Genomic DNA, 17,227 nt, shown 5'->3' with positions numbered 1-17,227 from the left:
TGCAAACTGTTTCCTCTAAGAAATAAGTATGGCATGGTATTAAATATGTTTGAATTTTCTATAAAACCGATGTATATAATGTACGTTTTCGAATTAATATTGAAATTTTCTATTCTATATATAGGTATTACTCTCATGCTAAATTATTATCCATCACTTACTTTGTATGATTTTTGTTATGGGTACTAATTCTATTGTTATTATCTATTCTGTTGGTATCATTGTCGTCTAGTGAAAGAGCATCTGCTTGATCCAACGGAGAATAAGCTTTTCTGTCTTTGCCAGCACTCTGCAAACAAGCTGGAACAAAATACATCAATAGTAGCAATATCTCGTAAATTGATATACCAATATTATTAGAAAAGTTTCAATTTAAAAAATTTAGACTTACTCTATATTATTCATAATAACAGTTTTTATATTTTTTACTGAGTAGGAAAAAATTTTTCATTTCAGTTAAAATTTATACGAATTGGTTCATTCTAATAATTTATTTATTTATTAATATTTCAGGTATATTGACCCACACACCAGTATAACTTTCATAACAGTCTGTAAATAAATATAAACAAAAAATTACTGCCTAGTATAAATTTAACATTTCAATATAAACCTTGAACTAAGTTATATGTACAGTGCTAAATTTACCTAACAATTTCCGTATTTTAGAAATCTATTTAAAAATCCAGGGAGAATAATTTACAGAGATCTACCATAATCGGTATTTTTTAGATTCAATGACATGTTCTGTATTTTAGTTATTACCCCCTATTATCTCATTAATTTATAGACTAAAGAAATGTTTGATTTTCAAATTTATTCCTGTATCTGAAAATATTAAATATCCATATTCCACTCAAATCCCTGTAGCTACCAACCACGGTAGCGTACGAGGAGCGCACGTGCATCGAGCGCACAGGCACATATAGAAAACGAAGTCGAATCTAATAGATAGTTCTACGGGGGCACAAGAAAATTTGATCAGCCGAAGTGAAGGTTAGGTTAGGTTAGGTTAGGTCAGCTACATCTGGAATACACTGATGAGGTGTTCCTTGTAGTTCATCGTATTTGACTGCAGTTGTTTTCAGTGAACTTTTACACTTGCTTCTTCTTTCCTGAACACACCTCCAATAAATAAACTCTTTACGTCCAATTCGGTAACGGTGTCCATCCAATATTAGTAAAGGTTTTCCTTTAAAACTTGATATCACTTCCATTGTAAGAAATTTATTTAAAAAGAAAAATCACAAAGCAACAATATCGAAGATGCAAGAATATTAATAGATATAATATACCGTCGTACCAATAGTATGTTCATGATTTTTTCTTCAATATCTGGATGCTTAACAATAAATAAAATATTAAACATAAACATTTTAATACCAATTTCTACGAATTATCCCTGCAAGCTGCAAATCCCCAGAGCTACCTGTAGAGTATGTCGAGTTAAGAGTATAATATAAAATCCCCGTCATAATTTGCTTGACTATGACTACAATCGCATTGATAAGAAAGTATTAACTCTTTGTTACTCTGTTGGAAACTCTTTTATAATTTTTCTTCTTCTATTTACAGTAATAAAATTTCAAGCTAAATACGGTGCGCTCTACTCACGTGCACTCGATATACGCATTCACCAACTACACCTTTTTTTTTAATAGTAAAGGGGTTAGGTTAGGTTAGGTTAGGTTAGGACAAAATCATCTAGAAGTCTCACAATTTAAATACCTAGGTATGGACCTGTCGAACCAGTGAAGGACCTAAGAAGCCAGATCAACAAAGCGACTGCCGTATCGGGATGCTTAACGCAGAAAATATGGGCGAACGAATACATGTAAAGATAGCAAGGTTAGGATCTATAAGACTTGTATCAGGCCAATCATGATATACGGAATAGAAATCAGAGAGAAAACCAACAAAACGAAAAGCATGCTTCAGTAAGAAATGGATGGACAGCTAACGGTCCACCTCCCAGAAACTGATACAGAGGAGCCTGCAAAACTAACAGACAAACTTGTACCATAGAACCGTAGAGAAATGATATGACTAGAGAAATGGTGGTGAAAAAAACCAGAAAGGTTCTAATACTGCCAACAGATTAATGGTGAATATTTCGAACACCTCTTGATATAGAATTTTTATCTTCAGAATTGAACATAAAGCTTATATCATGGAGCCCTCATCAAGACCAAAAAGTTATATACTCAGCAACAGCTTCTAATCCTCAAAAAGGCCCAGTTTCGTCCATTTTTGGACTATTGCTCACACATTTGGAGCTCGGCTCTCAAGCATCCGCTGAAAGAGAGGGAGTAATTCGACTTATAAGCAATCCAGAGTTGACCAGACTTGGAATGCTTAGAATATAAAAGAAAGGTCGTTGATCTCACTCTGTTTTACCTATACTACCAAGGCAGATGCTCTTGAGATAGAATTCTCATCTTCAGATTTAAAACTTAACCCTAGAGTATTCGCGCCTGATGCTCCAAGTTACGTAAATAAAACTTTTATTAACTATAATAAACACAATAAAAACAAAACATTTTGTATATAAAAAAATATCTCATACCGAATGAGTCGACAACCTCACAAAAAATAGAGTAAATTAACTGAAATCAAACAAAAACCTATGGTTAATTATAATTGGAAATATGACATCAAGACTTTTCCTACAAAACCATATTGCTACTATGATTGAGGCTCTGAAAAAGATCAAAAAATTGCGCGTGAAGAGCCTTAAGTCAAATATAGCTCGACTTCTTATTTCTCAATCAACTCAATGAACAACTAGATAATTTTCGACAAACAAGAAGGAATTTATAAAGTACTGATTTGAATCGAGCAGCTTATCGATACGATTTCAGTATTGATTACTGCGTTTGAATTGTGCCAATGAACGTGGTTTGCGAATATTGTGGCACATTGAAGTTTTCCGGAGAAATGCCAGAATTGTGCTGCCTTAGTAGGAAAGTGAAATTGCCATTATTAAATCCGCAACATGAGTCAATGCGTTAACACAAATACGCAATGGTTGTTTCTGAAGGACCTAATTTGAGGCAGATATTATCGAAAATGAAGATTTAATCCGACACTTATCTTGATGTGCCTGGCTTGCCAGTGTACAATTTAAGACTATTGGTTGGCTCCGTGGTAATCATGATTCGAAACATAAACCAACTAAAACTGTGATGTACGCCACGACAATAGGCTAGTTGACAAAATTTGAGAATCAGTTTAAAACTATAGCTTAGCATCTATTTCACCCCCAAAATAAATTATTTTAAGAAAAATAGGTTTTTTACGTTAATATTTTGAGTTTTTAGAAAGGAACTTGAGTTTGAGCGCGAAAAAGGCCAAGACTTTCATGGCGTCACATCTCGCGAAACACCTGTGTTTGTTTATAACAGTCAATTGTGTTTTTTAATAAATAAAGAATTCCTCGTATTATAAATTCTGTACAGTACCCCAATGAGAAATTACAACGATAATAACGCCAGAAAAATTATTTATATACGTTCCAAACAATAAAGAAATACGAAGAAAGTGGTTAAAAATGTCAAATAGGCAATATGCTCTTACTTTATCAACTAATTCCACAAAATATTTCTGTGAAGATAATTTTGATGTTAGTATCAAACTTGATATATACATTTATAAATGCATAGTAAAAGGAATGAATTTTGCAAAATCTACCATAATATACCAAATATAAAATCAATAAATTATTTTCAAACCACAGTGGGTAAATACAACTCTCTGACTGGTAACTGCTAATTAAATGAGACTGTTTGTTCTTCACATAATACTTACATATAGTTTTAACACTGCGGACTTCCGATAAACAAAAGTAGGTGTTGATTGAAAAAAATTTGTCAAGCGTAACGGCTTTAATTTTGGGCAAATTACTGCCGTTTGCTTTGTTAAATCCTGATTCCCTGGCAATTTATACCTGTCTTTCAAGATTAAACTAAGAACAAAACTTTATTAATTTCACAATAATTGTTGAAAACTCGAAATAACCTGGTTACTTTATACGAAAATATGTGTTCAATATCACGTGATTAAACGCCTCATTTTGTCGATTTTATTTTCTAGAAATATTATTAATCTTTTATTATTTTTGTAGAAAAGTTGTTTTTTATTTACTAATTATCATGGTCAATCACTTAAAAGTCATCCGATTTATTCTTAGTGGAAACAAGCCTATTTGAAAGTGAAGAAGTTCTCATTCTGAGGACACCGAGATTCCAACGAATTTGCCGTTTGAGCTTAAACGACTTTAGTTTACGATCCGTCTTGAGTTCGCCATGACCATTAACAAATGACAAGTCCAATCTTTGAAAGTTTGTGGTCTGAATCTAGACAATCCACGTTTTTCCCATGGTCAATTATATGTGGCGTATTCTCGGGTGGGAAAGTACTTTGCGTCTTTTGCCTGATAAAGAAGCAAAAAGTGTAACCTATCATAAGGTGTTTCACTGAAGAGTGCAAACTATGCACCAAAATATCTGGCAAATAAGATTCACTAAACTAAAATACTTAAGTTTTCTTTGTTTATATTTATCATCCCAATAAAAAATTGATCTTAATAACATCAAAAATATGTTCGTTTATTGCTTCTAAATGGGAACAGATTCGCCGGATTAGCTAGTTATAAATAAAATAGTTCTGTTCATAACGCAGAAATCAACTGTAAATACACAGAAACTTTTATCAAACGGACAAACTTAAAGTTTGTCGCTGGTGTACTTAATATTCAAAAACCAAAATGTTTTGGCAAAATACTTCTTAATGCTTCATTTATTTTTAATCACTTTAAAAGCAGTTTGACCAAGACTGCGACTGGACCCTGCAAGACCAAGACTCCGACCAAATACGCAATTCCAACATTAAGAATAACCCGGCGATGAGATAAAATGGACAATTTAAAGAATCTTTTTTACAGCCATAATTTCATTTTGAATTTATTGTAGATTTTCTTTTTTATTTTAAAATGAAGCTTACTTCACCAATATACCTCGTAAATAGATGGGAAACTTTCACTTGCTTTCAAGTTACTAATAAAAATCATTCACTGACTTGAAAGCAGCAAGACTTATTCCGTTGCCAAGATCAAAACCGAACCGTAAGATCACACTAATCGTTCTTTTTTCACCTAAATTACCATTGGCTTGAAAAACCAAACGCATATTAATCATTTTCTCGGATTTCGTGCCATATAAATACGCTTTTCGGGCAATATAAATCAAATGACGGGCTTACAAATATGCAATGTGTTTAACTAATGAGACCGTTTGATTTAGAGAAATTCTTTAGCGTCGAGTGCGAGGCAATTAGCTGACGAGTATAGCGTCGCGTCGCCGAATAGTGACTCCTATTTTACCGTTTCAGCTTCTGTTTATGAAGTGCAGGTAATTCAGAAAGATAAAAATATTATGTTTCAAAGGATACTTGAATACTTCATCATTAGATTAAAATCGTAGCTATCTTTTAAGAAATTTCGCTAAGCTGAACTCAGTCTGATCATTATTATACAGGTATCGAGAGAATCTCTTATTTTCATACATACATTTTTTTAGCCAGCAAGCAAAAATATTATATCGGTCATACGTCCGATACCAGAATTGATAATAGGGGCCCAACTAATTGCGTTTCCAATCATTCCTGCCAGAGAGGCCCTTGCATTCGTGACAGATATTATGTTTGGGCATGTAAAGCTCTGAAGCTTGTTGACATGAACTTTCAAGAAAAAATAGATCGGTTGAATCAAACGATCTGACCGGTTCATGCAAAAACCCATAGGAGATCCAAATATGTAGCTCTCAAAATTCGGATATAGATCATACGATATGCGCTGTTGCTTCATCCTGTTCGAACCATATATTCCCCATTTCCAAATCGTTTAGTCTATGAGAAAGTCGCTGCTCATGTCTCTGTTGCTCCTTTCTTTTACAGAAGATTGATTAATTCAGCGGAAAAATCTTCGACTTTGGATTTAAATTGTTGTTTTATATATGGAGCAAAACAATCAACAAAAAGTAGTCTCTAGTTGATTTATTAGATTATTATCTAAAATGCTTGTTACTAATTCGTTACTACTTTAGATTAGAACAAATATATGAGAGTGTGATCGCAAAGGAAGTCCTCTTTTGTAATTACATTTGAGAGATGTTGCTTTTCCAAATCGCGAACTACTAAGTTTTTCTTTTAATGGTGATGGTATTTCTTACGCGGAGTATTGAGAGCGTTGGCAATACAACAGAAACAAAGACAAACTATGCATTCATTTTCTTAGGTTTGCTAACGTGGTAACCCAGTGTACTGTTTTTACAAAGAAGTCTGGATCTGCGGCTCAGAATTTGGTCTTATCTAGAATAAAATATCATTATCAGCGCAAATTCATTTGATGAGTATTGAGGTTTGGAGACCAGAAACTTGGACTGCTTAGAGCATAGAAAAAGGTTGCTGAGTGATATTACCGCGGTAGATGCTTCTTAGAGCTGTCCAACATAATCCTATCTAGAGCAGTATCTGCCAGACCTACTTAACGGGCAGACGTGACTCATGAACATCGAGTTCGCCTGCAGGCGCCCAGAATTTCATCGGGACTCTTTGGAAAAGTGCAAGCCCGTGGAATCAGCTACCAAGGCACGTATTTCCTGAATAATATATATCAGTTCAAGATCCACAGGCGTCTCCATACAGCAGACCCTATCAAACTACCCGAGTGTGATACGGTTTACTTTCTTGTTCATTCTTATCACACGAACAAAGCTAAATGTAAAGAATTGTTGTATCTGCAATACATACTATAAAAAACGTCGTCGTCATTGTTTTGAAATTGGCATTTATTGTAAAAATGTTTGCTTTTCGACATTATTGTTGAATATATCTGAAAAAAATCAACAATACACAATTTGTGTTAATGAAGACAATGATAGTTTCTCCCTGGTCACACACTATTGTATTGTACAGAGTCCGGCATTGGAATGTGACGTTTTTCGCTACACTGTACTGATTAGAAATTTTGTTGTAAAAGAAGTAAAAATCTTTGAAAAATAATACTCATTGAATACAGTTTTTAAGAGTTTATTATGTCTTAAAAATTACTGATTTTAAATGTCCACCATTAAACTCTATACATTTTTGAATATTTTCTCGGGCGTGGTTCTCTGCACCTCGAAGTCTTCCATCAATTCTTCTTACCTCCTCAGTTATGTTATTCTTTAGTTCATCCAGTGTGCGACGCTTGTTTAGAAGCACTTTAGACTTTAAGTAGGCTCATAAGAAATAATCTGGAGGCGTTAAGTCAGGAGAACGTGCTGGCCAAGCAAGGTCTCCATTTCGGGAAATTAATCTCCCAGGAAACTTATTCCTTAAAAACTGTATTACTATTCTAGCGGTATGACTAGTTATCCCATCCTGTTGAAACCATATTTCGTGATCTTCAACTCTCAATCTACGGAATTGTTGGGTTGCAATACCGCACCAAACCGTAATTTTTTCAACATGTAAAGGTTTCTCATGCAACTGCATTGGTTGTTCTGCACACCAATATCGAAAGTTTTGTTTATTAACAAAACCCGATAAATAAAAATGAGGTTCATCCGACATAATTAAATTATCCATCAGATCCTCTCTTTCGCCCAACAATCTTACGAATTCCCTGCAAAATGCAAGTCTGTTGGGTGCATCTTGTGGGGATAATTTATGCACAATCTGTATTTTATACGGATGAAACTTAAGATCATCATGCAAAATACGACGCATTGTACGATCTGATAAGTTTAGAACCCCTGCATGTTTATTAGCTGAACGTGTTGGACTGGCTGTTACTGCTTCTTCAACTCTTCTAATATTTTTAGGGGTTCACACATAACGGGAAGAACCAGCAAACCTATCACAGACAGTTCCTTGCGCTTTCCACTTGTCAAACCATTGCAAAATAATGTTCCGCGATGGAATGCGACCACGTCTTGGGATATTAAACTCAGCCCGAAATCGTCTTTGAACCGTAATAACAGACTTCGTTTCAATGTAAGCCGTTTCGGCCAACACGCTTTGATTTACAGGCCAATTCTCCATAGCTACTAAACTGCATACAATAACAAACACATCAGTCATAAACAAAACTCCCCCACCCATTCACGTGTCAGGCAGTGGCGCGTTAAAATGTGTCACATTCCAGTGCCGTACCCTGTAAATAATGTATTGTTGGGACAGCTTAGCTTAAAATAGAACTCTATTAGTAAAAATATTGCATTCAGAGGTGCTATAATCCTACGAAACAAAATCTAAATATAATTCAGATCTAATAGACGAAATGTGAGAGTTGTTTTCGGATTAAACGGATGCAACGGTTGAACATTATTCCTTACAAAAGCATAACGGTTCAAACTTCCAAAAGAAGATGCGCAAAGCTAACTGAGGCAAAAACCGATTACACTAGCCAGCTGGGAGAGACAAAGGCAAGTAAGTAAATCAGTAGCTCCTCTTTTATGAAGACTTTCTTACGAGCCTACAATGCAAAGGGCTAGTAGGCCTGTCGATGCCTTTGCTCTGCTTCTGACCCATAGCAATGAAAAATTCGTATTTTCTAATTTAGTCATTAAGGTTAGAACATCGTTCGATTTCTGCAACTGATTTACCGTTGTCTGAAAAAAATCGTTTATCACAAAAGCGTACGTTATGTTTTGGAAACAGTCGGTCATATGTGGAGAATATATCGAAGGTTCCACCCAGCTCAAACGCTGCCTCAGCTATCGGCTGTTGATTATGACTGAGTGACGATGCAAGGAAAACGAGCTTCCCCGACTTCTTGACATAATAAATACCCGTAATTTTGTTTTTTTTTTCTGTAGATGATCTACCAAAATACGCATTCAGCATCTCATCACACTATTTGTAAGATATTTTCTGTTGAATATCGTATTGTGATAAATTTTTTTTATTTTATCTACACTGTGTAGATAATTATTTCTGGTTGAGTCTTATAGTATCTATATTATACACAACTTGGTATGAAAGACCAATATCACCAACTAATAGTCTCGAGTCAATATTGGAACATGAGACTTTGTTAAAATTTTCGTGTGTGGTAGCGATTTTGGGTGCTCTATATCTGCATGTTCCTCTATACAAGACTGTTAACTACATTTAAACTCCCGACTCAAACTCTACACGTTGCTCGATACGATCTATTCAGACTTATTAGTTTCTAGCATGAGTCTATACATGATACAATCTGAGAAAATGAAAAATTCAATATATGTAATTTTACTATGATATGATAGACAAATATTAAATTATAATGAGATACCACTTTCACTTATTTCTTAAAAAAAAACCTTTTTTGTGGAAATATATGTTAAGGATATGTATAAACTGAAGAAAACGATCATTGATACGTCAAAGGACTTACCTTCAATTTGTTTCATAGGCGTGACGTTTGAATTATATGACCAGCTCATATCGGTTGAGGAATAACCAAAATGAGACTGATATGGCACCGCCGAATCCATATTCTGAATTATCAATAAACACAGGCTCTCTGAAACAAAAACAGAGGCCATTAAAATTATTCTATTCTATAAAATTATTCTATATATAATAAATAATTTTTTCTAAGTGTAGAAGGCACAACTCAAATATCATCATCGAGACTTTAAATACCTAGTCTAATTTTATAGCTCTCATATTTTCCATATTTAAAACGGTGATGATAAACTCGCTCCCACTGCTCCACTAATCCGATTTTTAAATTGCCAGTCGCCAGAATTTAAGGGTTCATCTAATCCCTACAGGCGAAATGGTTGCCAGGTTTTTATATCAAAACCAAAAAGAAAAACAAATGGTGCACTTCACTTTAATATTTAAATAATATAATAGTACCTAAGCATTTGATATGCCAAGTATATTATTGAATTCTCGAAAAGAAATGTTATATACTTTATAAAAAAATAAGTTTCTACAATTAATATGTATGCAGTTCACATTGACTAGCTCATTATTTTGAAAAAATCTCTATCTGTATAGGTGTGTACATTATATATATGTAATCATTATCTTGAAATAATTATTCTGCTCACTTCCTTTGTGAATGCTTTTTAATTATGCGCATTTTTCCTTCTGAATATCAAATTCTCCGTTTCAATAGATTAAAGCCTTGCTGTAGCTTCCTTTAGCAACATCTCTATAATGTTTTTCCACTTTTTAAGACCTTATCTTTGTGAAAAGTAAAATTTTTGCAAACAATCAAACCTCTCCAAGTCACTATCACCGATATTTTTTACTATGATTCACTTCAAAGATAGAAATAGCAATGAATTATGGTAAATCCACAAGAAACTGTTTTCAGATTGGGGATATATATGCCTAATAACTATTAACTTATTGTTCCTTACCCACAGATGCAGGTGGGTAAGAAGCGATTCTTTTCAACAGTCAGGTAAAGTCAAGCCAAGTTACTCAGATTCCCAACACTCAACTAATGAGAATGGAGATGTAACTCCCGTAAAAATTGTCTTTAGTTCTCTATTACTCTAGAAACACCTCTCACTTTTTCACATATCTTTTGCTCCCCAGTTACCACCGATAGAAGCGACCTACGACGCGAACTGATCCAAACGTCTACATTAGAACGCTATACTATCCAGGGTCTGCTATTAGCTGTATTCACGGTAGTTAATTTGAACACATTCCAAATAAATTCTGAACGTTCCAAATGCGCATGTTTTGTTCAAAATATATTCTGAGCATTCATTCCTCCACAAACGATTTATATACACTTAACATTCTTATGCTTTTTGACCTACCTAAACTGTCTTTGATATTTAGTATCACGAGATAACCTACTGTTGATAATTTGCTTTATTCTTCCTGAAATTATAATTGAAATTCAAAACTATTAAGGAGAATAAAAAGCATATAATATTCAGCTTACTGAATAAATAACTAACCGAAGATTAATTCACGACATTTTGCAAGCAAAAAGTTAACTACAACGTTTTTTTAATTAACGAAGAAAAACACCGGTTAATGTTTTATCACAAAAATTCACTTTGTAAAATTATAAAATCCAAAAATCAAAATCTAGAATCTCTAAATCCCTTAGGTTAGATTAGGTTAGATTACCTAACCTAAAATCACAATTTTCATAAATACCACTGATCTTTTAGAAACTGATCGAGGAGAATATTTTTTATTGGCCAATGATTCAACTAATAAATAGTAACATAATTACATTTGGATCTGAAATATAATTAAATTATTTAGAAAAAGTCAGCAGCATTCATTAAATGCTGTCCAAACTACTTTTTCCAGTTGTTCGCCATACATGGCGGTCACAATGAATATTATATTCCGTTGATCTTTTGCCTTTTACCGAATAAACTTTCAACAACGTACATAATTAAAATCCCGAGCTGTATAATCTTCCATCACGAGTTGTCTAATCTACAAGACAACTACGATCACGAGTTAGCACATTGTAACAGAAGTTAAAATTCTTTCCTTGGTCCGAGGATACATTGTGCGTATTCAGAATATAATCAGAATTAGTATCCAATAGTCTATGAACACAGGATTTTAAATCTCCAATGTGTTTTATTAGCACCGCGAATGCATAATAATTTCAACCTGCGCATGAATCTGATGACAAAACATGAATCATATAGGATCTCTACAGCGAACAAAGCTATTGCCTTCCAACTGGTGGATTGTAGATATTTTTATTCATCGCAATCATTTGCGGACTATACGGGAGTGAATTCGTATCTCTTAGGTGAACAAAAAAGTATCAGATCACAGTGGCCACGTCGTAGCTTTAAAAGCGCAAAACGAAATTCATTCGTGTGGTTTCTCAATGAAGCTTAGATGCGTTTAAAATGAGAATCTCAGAAGATAAGAAATAAAATCAAAATTGTCACAATCAGATCATTTATGACATAACCAATGTGTTATTATTGTAATAAATTAGGTTAAATTCTCATTAGTAACCTGTAGTAGAATTTAGACCGCGAATATTTTCGTTCTAAGTTCAAAAACCCTTTATATTAGCATAATTAGAAAGTCCATCTAGTTACTGTATGAAAACATGTGAAAACAACGTTCAAGCAGGCAATGAAAGGTTGATTACTTTCGCGAGCACCGTCTCGATAACAGTTGAATTTCAACGCGTTTAATTTGATCCCAACAGATTTAAGAACTGTAGTGAATGTGAATAAATTACAATGATGGAATATCAGAAAAATAAATATATGATTGTAATATTTCAAGGTAAACATTAATATAATTAATATTATCTGCCCATAAAAGAATTCGCTTACATTTAAATTTGACTGCAGATTAAAAATTAAGAAAAAACTGCATGATTTAAATGACTATTCAAAGGTAACTTTGAATCTTTGAAGCATGGGATTCATAATAATAGTCCTTTCCTGTTCGATAGACATGGATGAGTTTTAATGAAAAAATCAAAGTAACAAAATATTTTATATCTATAATGCCCTAAAAAATAACATTTTAGGCATGAATCTTGATTTTTATTAATACTTTAATGACTTAAATAATAGATGATGATGATGAAGTTAAAATTGTGAAAATATAGGTAGAGATATTAATTTCTAATAATTAGGTGAAAAATGGGCTATTGAGTAAAGTTAAAACTCGTTAACTTGAATACTAAATAAATTTGGAAAGCTAAAAGAAATTGTTGTAGTGTCCGAAAATATATTTAAATAACAAGCGATTATGGTAATACCATAAAATGGGGTTTTGATATATACAATGAGTTTAAGAAATGATGGATAAAATTCAAAACGCCTACGTAATGGTATTAATAATATCATGATGATTATCAATTTTACTTTACATTTCAGTATCTATATGTTCACAATATACTTTTTCCACACTCTTATCATCAGCATCTATCATTTGAATCATTCTTAAAGAACAGTTATACCGAGAATTTATTAGTACAGGGCTATTTCTCTATAGACAATTTTTTAATAACATTATTAGTTGATCCTTATCGTACTGTTATACTACAAAGAGGAATTGCGAAATTTGATAAATAATTATTATTTTTTTTTCGATACTAAATTCTTTGGAACGTTTGAAAATATTGCCTTCCAAAGAGTTGCTACAAAGTGAAAAAAGTATTTAGCGAATCAGCTGTTGCTGATAGTTTGAGATTATGTTTTACCCGTTAAACTTGAAAGAACAATTTTCATTCATGTATTGTTATTTTTAAGATTTTTAAGGAATTATTGACTGTTAGAATACATTGTTAACTTGTTTCCACCGCGATACAAAAGATAAATAAATTCACTTTTTTCTTAGAAATTAAAAGCTTTCAAGAGTGTATTGATTGTTGGTTGAAATAAATATTAAGTGAATTTGGTCGCACCGGCGTTCGTAATGTACAGTTATCACTTGACCTTTTTGTGTGATAAATTAAGAAAGTGTGCGTTGAATACAGAAACCTACAAATAGTGAAAATATCTGAAGGAGCATATGTTGATGATATAGACCTTATTTCAGAAATACCAATCGCTTCGGGAGACGATTTTTTCCAATTTCGAATCGTTTACTATTAAAAATTTGCTTTCAGTAGGTACGTCTTATGAAGTACGTAAGACTTTTTCACATAAAATTATGGACGACTGGTTTCTATAGCATCACAAGTATTGTTATTTTATCAATAACAACTGATAGTTTATTGTCAAAAATTGAGAGGATAGATATAAAAGCATTGCAAATATTACTTATCATTTTTTATATTTAAAAACATTTATATCCCAATCTTCGAGTATATATTCAAATTATGTTCATAGTTCTAAAAACATTGCTCTGCATTCTGAAACTTTTTTTCAAAAAAGCATTTATACAAAACACAATTTTTATTGTATAAGAAAAAAGAATAAACAATCAATTTATTTGTCTTTTTTCGCTTGTTATCGCCAGTAGCAGTTTCACGTTTAAGGGTCAAACAGCAAGCATATTTGGGGACCATTTTTAGCGCTTCTTCATCTGAGCAATTTTCTGGTGAAATCCCTTTCTGTGCTCGTCTGAAACTGCACTCGGGGAAGAGCTCTAAATGGTATTGAAGTGACATATTGCAACATAAGACATGCTTGTACTTGAGGTCCATATTCCTTCTTTGAGATTTGCTTTATTTATTTTTGTTTCAAACAAAACACCGTATTTTCTTCTCTATCTAAGGATTTAATAAAAATTTTTATAAGCCTCAGGTTATGTGCAGAGGAGGTAAATAAACCTACATATCTACTAAAGGTTTACTAAGGTAGTTTTTCTGACCAGCCACGTTATTTTCAAGTTGTCGCCAATTTTAACTAAATAATTTTTGACCCATTTGCATAAATAAAGCAATATTTTGTGAATCCGTTTTGCAGTCTTGTGAGCAGTACAACCACTTTGAGATCGGCACAGATATTCCACTTGGGATCTTATTATTTTATACTTAGGACCAATATAGGCATGTTCTGATATGTTTCATATTTACAGCATAACCAACGGGAGCTGATGGCCGTTCGTTTCAATTGAACAAAAAATTGCCTTTAGACTTGTGTTCGAACAGTCAGTAATAGTTGCCAGTCGGTACATACTGCCTATTTCGAAACGGGGAAATTATCACATCTTTTTGTAAAAGATTCCACATCTTCAAATGGAATCCAAGCAGTTGTGGCATCGCTTTAGAAAGATCTGAATTCCGAGCTAAATCTAACTAATATTTTGGCTAGACCAGGCTCTGGCTCCTTTGTGTCTTAATTATCTGGTGAGGTTTTCATATTGAACATTGTGATAGTATTATTGAAAATTTTTTATTCCAGTAGAAATTCAATGAAATCAATTGATTAGAAGTCATCAGTACAACATTATACTGAAAACAGATCCCAGAGCTGTTTTCAACATTGTCATGTTGTTATGGATACATACTGATTTATTTCGATTTTCACATTTCAAACATGTATTATTTCAAAATGTTACGATTTGATTGTAATACTGACGAGAATATTATTGAAATTATAGGTACAAACATACCAAAAAATTTCGTTTACATTAAAAAATTTGTATGAAAAGTATTTGGGCTCTGAACATGAGAAAGGAAGATGGTACAAAATTGTAAGAGACTACCGTGTAGAACCTAACAAGTAAGCTGTTAAAAGTAAAATATTAGGAAGAAATGAAAGTTATTATTGACCCATTAAAAAGTGTTGTATTTCAACAAGCACAAGCTGCCCGCGATTCTAAACGGCTATCACATAGCCGCAGTAGAATTAGCTTGGCGAGGTGGGAAAGCTGCTGCTTTCCTGACTGACTTTTTTGTATCGAATTAAACAACGATGGTTCTGTAACAAATCAAGTTGAATATAACCCTGTACTCAGCAAGACTTGTCAAGGATGTTCAATAATGTGTTCCTAAGTATATTCAATAATCTCGAACTTTGACGTTACTTACATCCTTGTAGTATGCATAACTATTTTGACAAATTTGCTGATAAACGCTACTTTTCATAATCGTTTATGAGTCATAAACTCAATGTCGCTTCTATCCATCCAATTTTAATTTTTCTAATGCGGTTGAAGAGCTTCTATAAAGGTATTTATTCTAACACTTTTCATAGTTTTCCTTTGACCACATTGTTATAAGCTTTAGTTGAATCAACAAACTGTACTTCTGGTTCTTTCTCATTGAATGGGAATAAGGTTCATGTGGTCCATATCTTCAAAATGAAATCTAGACACTTATCCAACGTACCAAGATTTCTTTTGGCTTAAGAAAAAAATTTTGTTCTGTTTCAGTACTTTCAATGGCAACAGAAACTGTTTTTTGGTTTATCAAAGTAAAACAAAAAATTGGAAAAAATCAAGAATTTTCTTTATAATTCGTGATCGGTTTAAAGAAAATGATATCAATATAAAATACAAGACATATTAAAATGCTTTTCAAATTTAATAAATTATTTTTGTCATTAGTATATTTTAAATTTATTATTATCTATAAAAAATTTGATTTTAAATTATCTAATCGTAACTATGTTTTTAAATTTTAATTGAATGAAGTATCTCTGGTTCATTTTCCTAGGTGAAAAATGAGCATGACAATCTTAATGAAGGAAAATTAACGTTCAAACTAGTTGATTTATAACTATCAACAGATTTTATTGCTACTACATACCTTTTGTTTCTTTAAAGTTCAATAACAACAAAAGTTAAACAAAAACAAATAAATTACGTGAGTAACGAAGTCCACGCGCACAAATAAATAATAGTTTAATAAATAGTTCCGAAACAAAACTAATATCCACGTTGACAAGGACCTTTCAGCGTCCTATTTCCCAATTTTTATATCATTTAACATGCACCGAAAACAAAATCACGCTTTTCACGGCCAACTAATATCTAATGAAGATCGTTGATAGACTGAAACTTTGAATTTTCACACATGTTGTCAGCGTAGGCCATGACAATTTTGGAAGCTTTTTACTCCCTCCGCTACTGTGTGTTGCTTGATGCGGCTGAGACATTTTGGGCGGAGCTTAAAGCGTCTCAGCGGAGTACACTCCATGTTATAAGTTCTCTTCACGATATGGTTCATCCGAAATAGGATTTCTATTTGTTTTCTTTCTGTAGTATTTTTTTAAGATTATTATTATGTAAATAACTGTTAATGTTTTCAAAATAGTAAAGCATGTTTTCTATAACATAATTGTAAATTTATTAAATATGATTCAGTTGACATTATGTTGACTTTGAAGGTATTAAAATATTAATTACTTGATAAACTCAATTTTAGTGAACTAAAGATTATAATTTATACAGTTAGACTATATTTTGACTTATATATTGACTTTATGAACATTCAACTGTTTCTATTTCCTCTAAAAACACTGGTAAATAAAAGAAAATTTGAATAGAATATAAAATTCTAAATGTGTTATATTCTTATATATCTTATCAGTCAGAAAATTAATTACTTATAAAAAGATTTCTTAAGCGTGGAAAAAGAAATAGTAAAGGAAGGGAACGTGCAAGTGAGCTTGTAGGCTCGAGCAAGTGAAGCGGAAAGGAGTATCAGGGCCACTCTCTAATTGAAAGAACTTTTTGGAAACTATGATCATGATCTAAATTCTTGGCAACTAGTCCCGATCACGTATAAAGTTGTTTTGAACTGATCGAGTTAATCGGTTGGTATATATGATAAAAT

At 32.7% G+C, this 17,227-nt stretch overlaps 1 protein-coding gene across 2 annotated transcripts in view; it reads right to left on the bottom strand.

Moving 5' to 3' along the window:
• The window catches only part of LOC130895407 (T-box transcription factor TBX1-like), a 60,100-nt gene extending 43,655 nt beyond the window's left edge, over window positions 1-16,445 (bottom strand). Inside the window, exons 1-3 of one of the 2 annotated variants that reach the window (XM_057802656.1) lie at window positions 16,199-16,445; window positions 9,419-9,547; window positions 162-300 (exon numbers count right to left, since the gene is read on the bottom strand). In XM_057802656.1, the coding sequence (XP_057658639.1) occupies window positions 162-300; window positions 9,419-9,518 (239 nt within the window). In that variant the 5' untranslated portion in view covers window positions 9,519-9,547; window positions 16,199-16,445. Of the gene's footprint in view, window positions 1-161; window positions 301-9,418; window positions 9,548-10,400; window positions 10,616-16,198 lie in introns of those variants that run through there. The other variant, XM_057802657.1, reaches the window with a different exon arrangement.
• Window positions 16,446-17,227: the final 782 nt, after the last annotated feature.

Source organism: Diorhabda carinulata, chromosome 6 (genome assembly GCF_026250575.1).
Source record: "Diorhabda carinulata isolate Delta chromosome 6, icDioCari1.1, whole genome shotgun sequence".
In the NCBI taxonomy this organism is placed as follows: Eukaryota; Metazoa; Arthropoda; class Insecta; order Coleoptera; family Chrysomelidae; genus Diorhabda; species Diorhabda carinulata.
The sequence above is the reverse complement of the archived record's forward strand: the minus strand, read 5'-3'. Positions and strand labels throughout refer to the sequence as shown.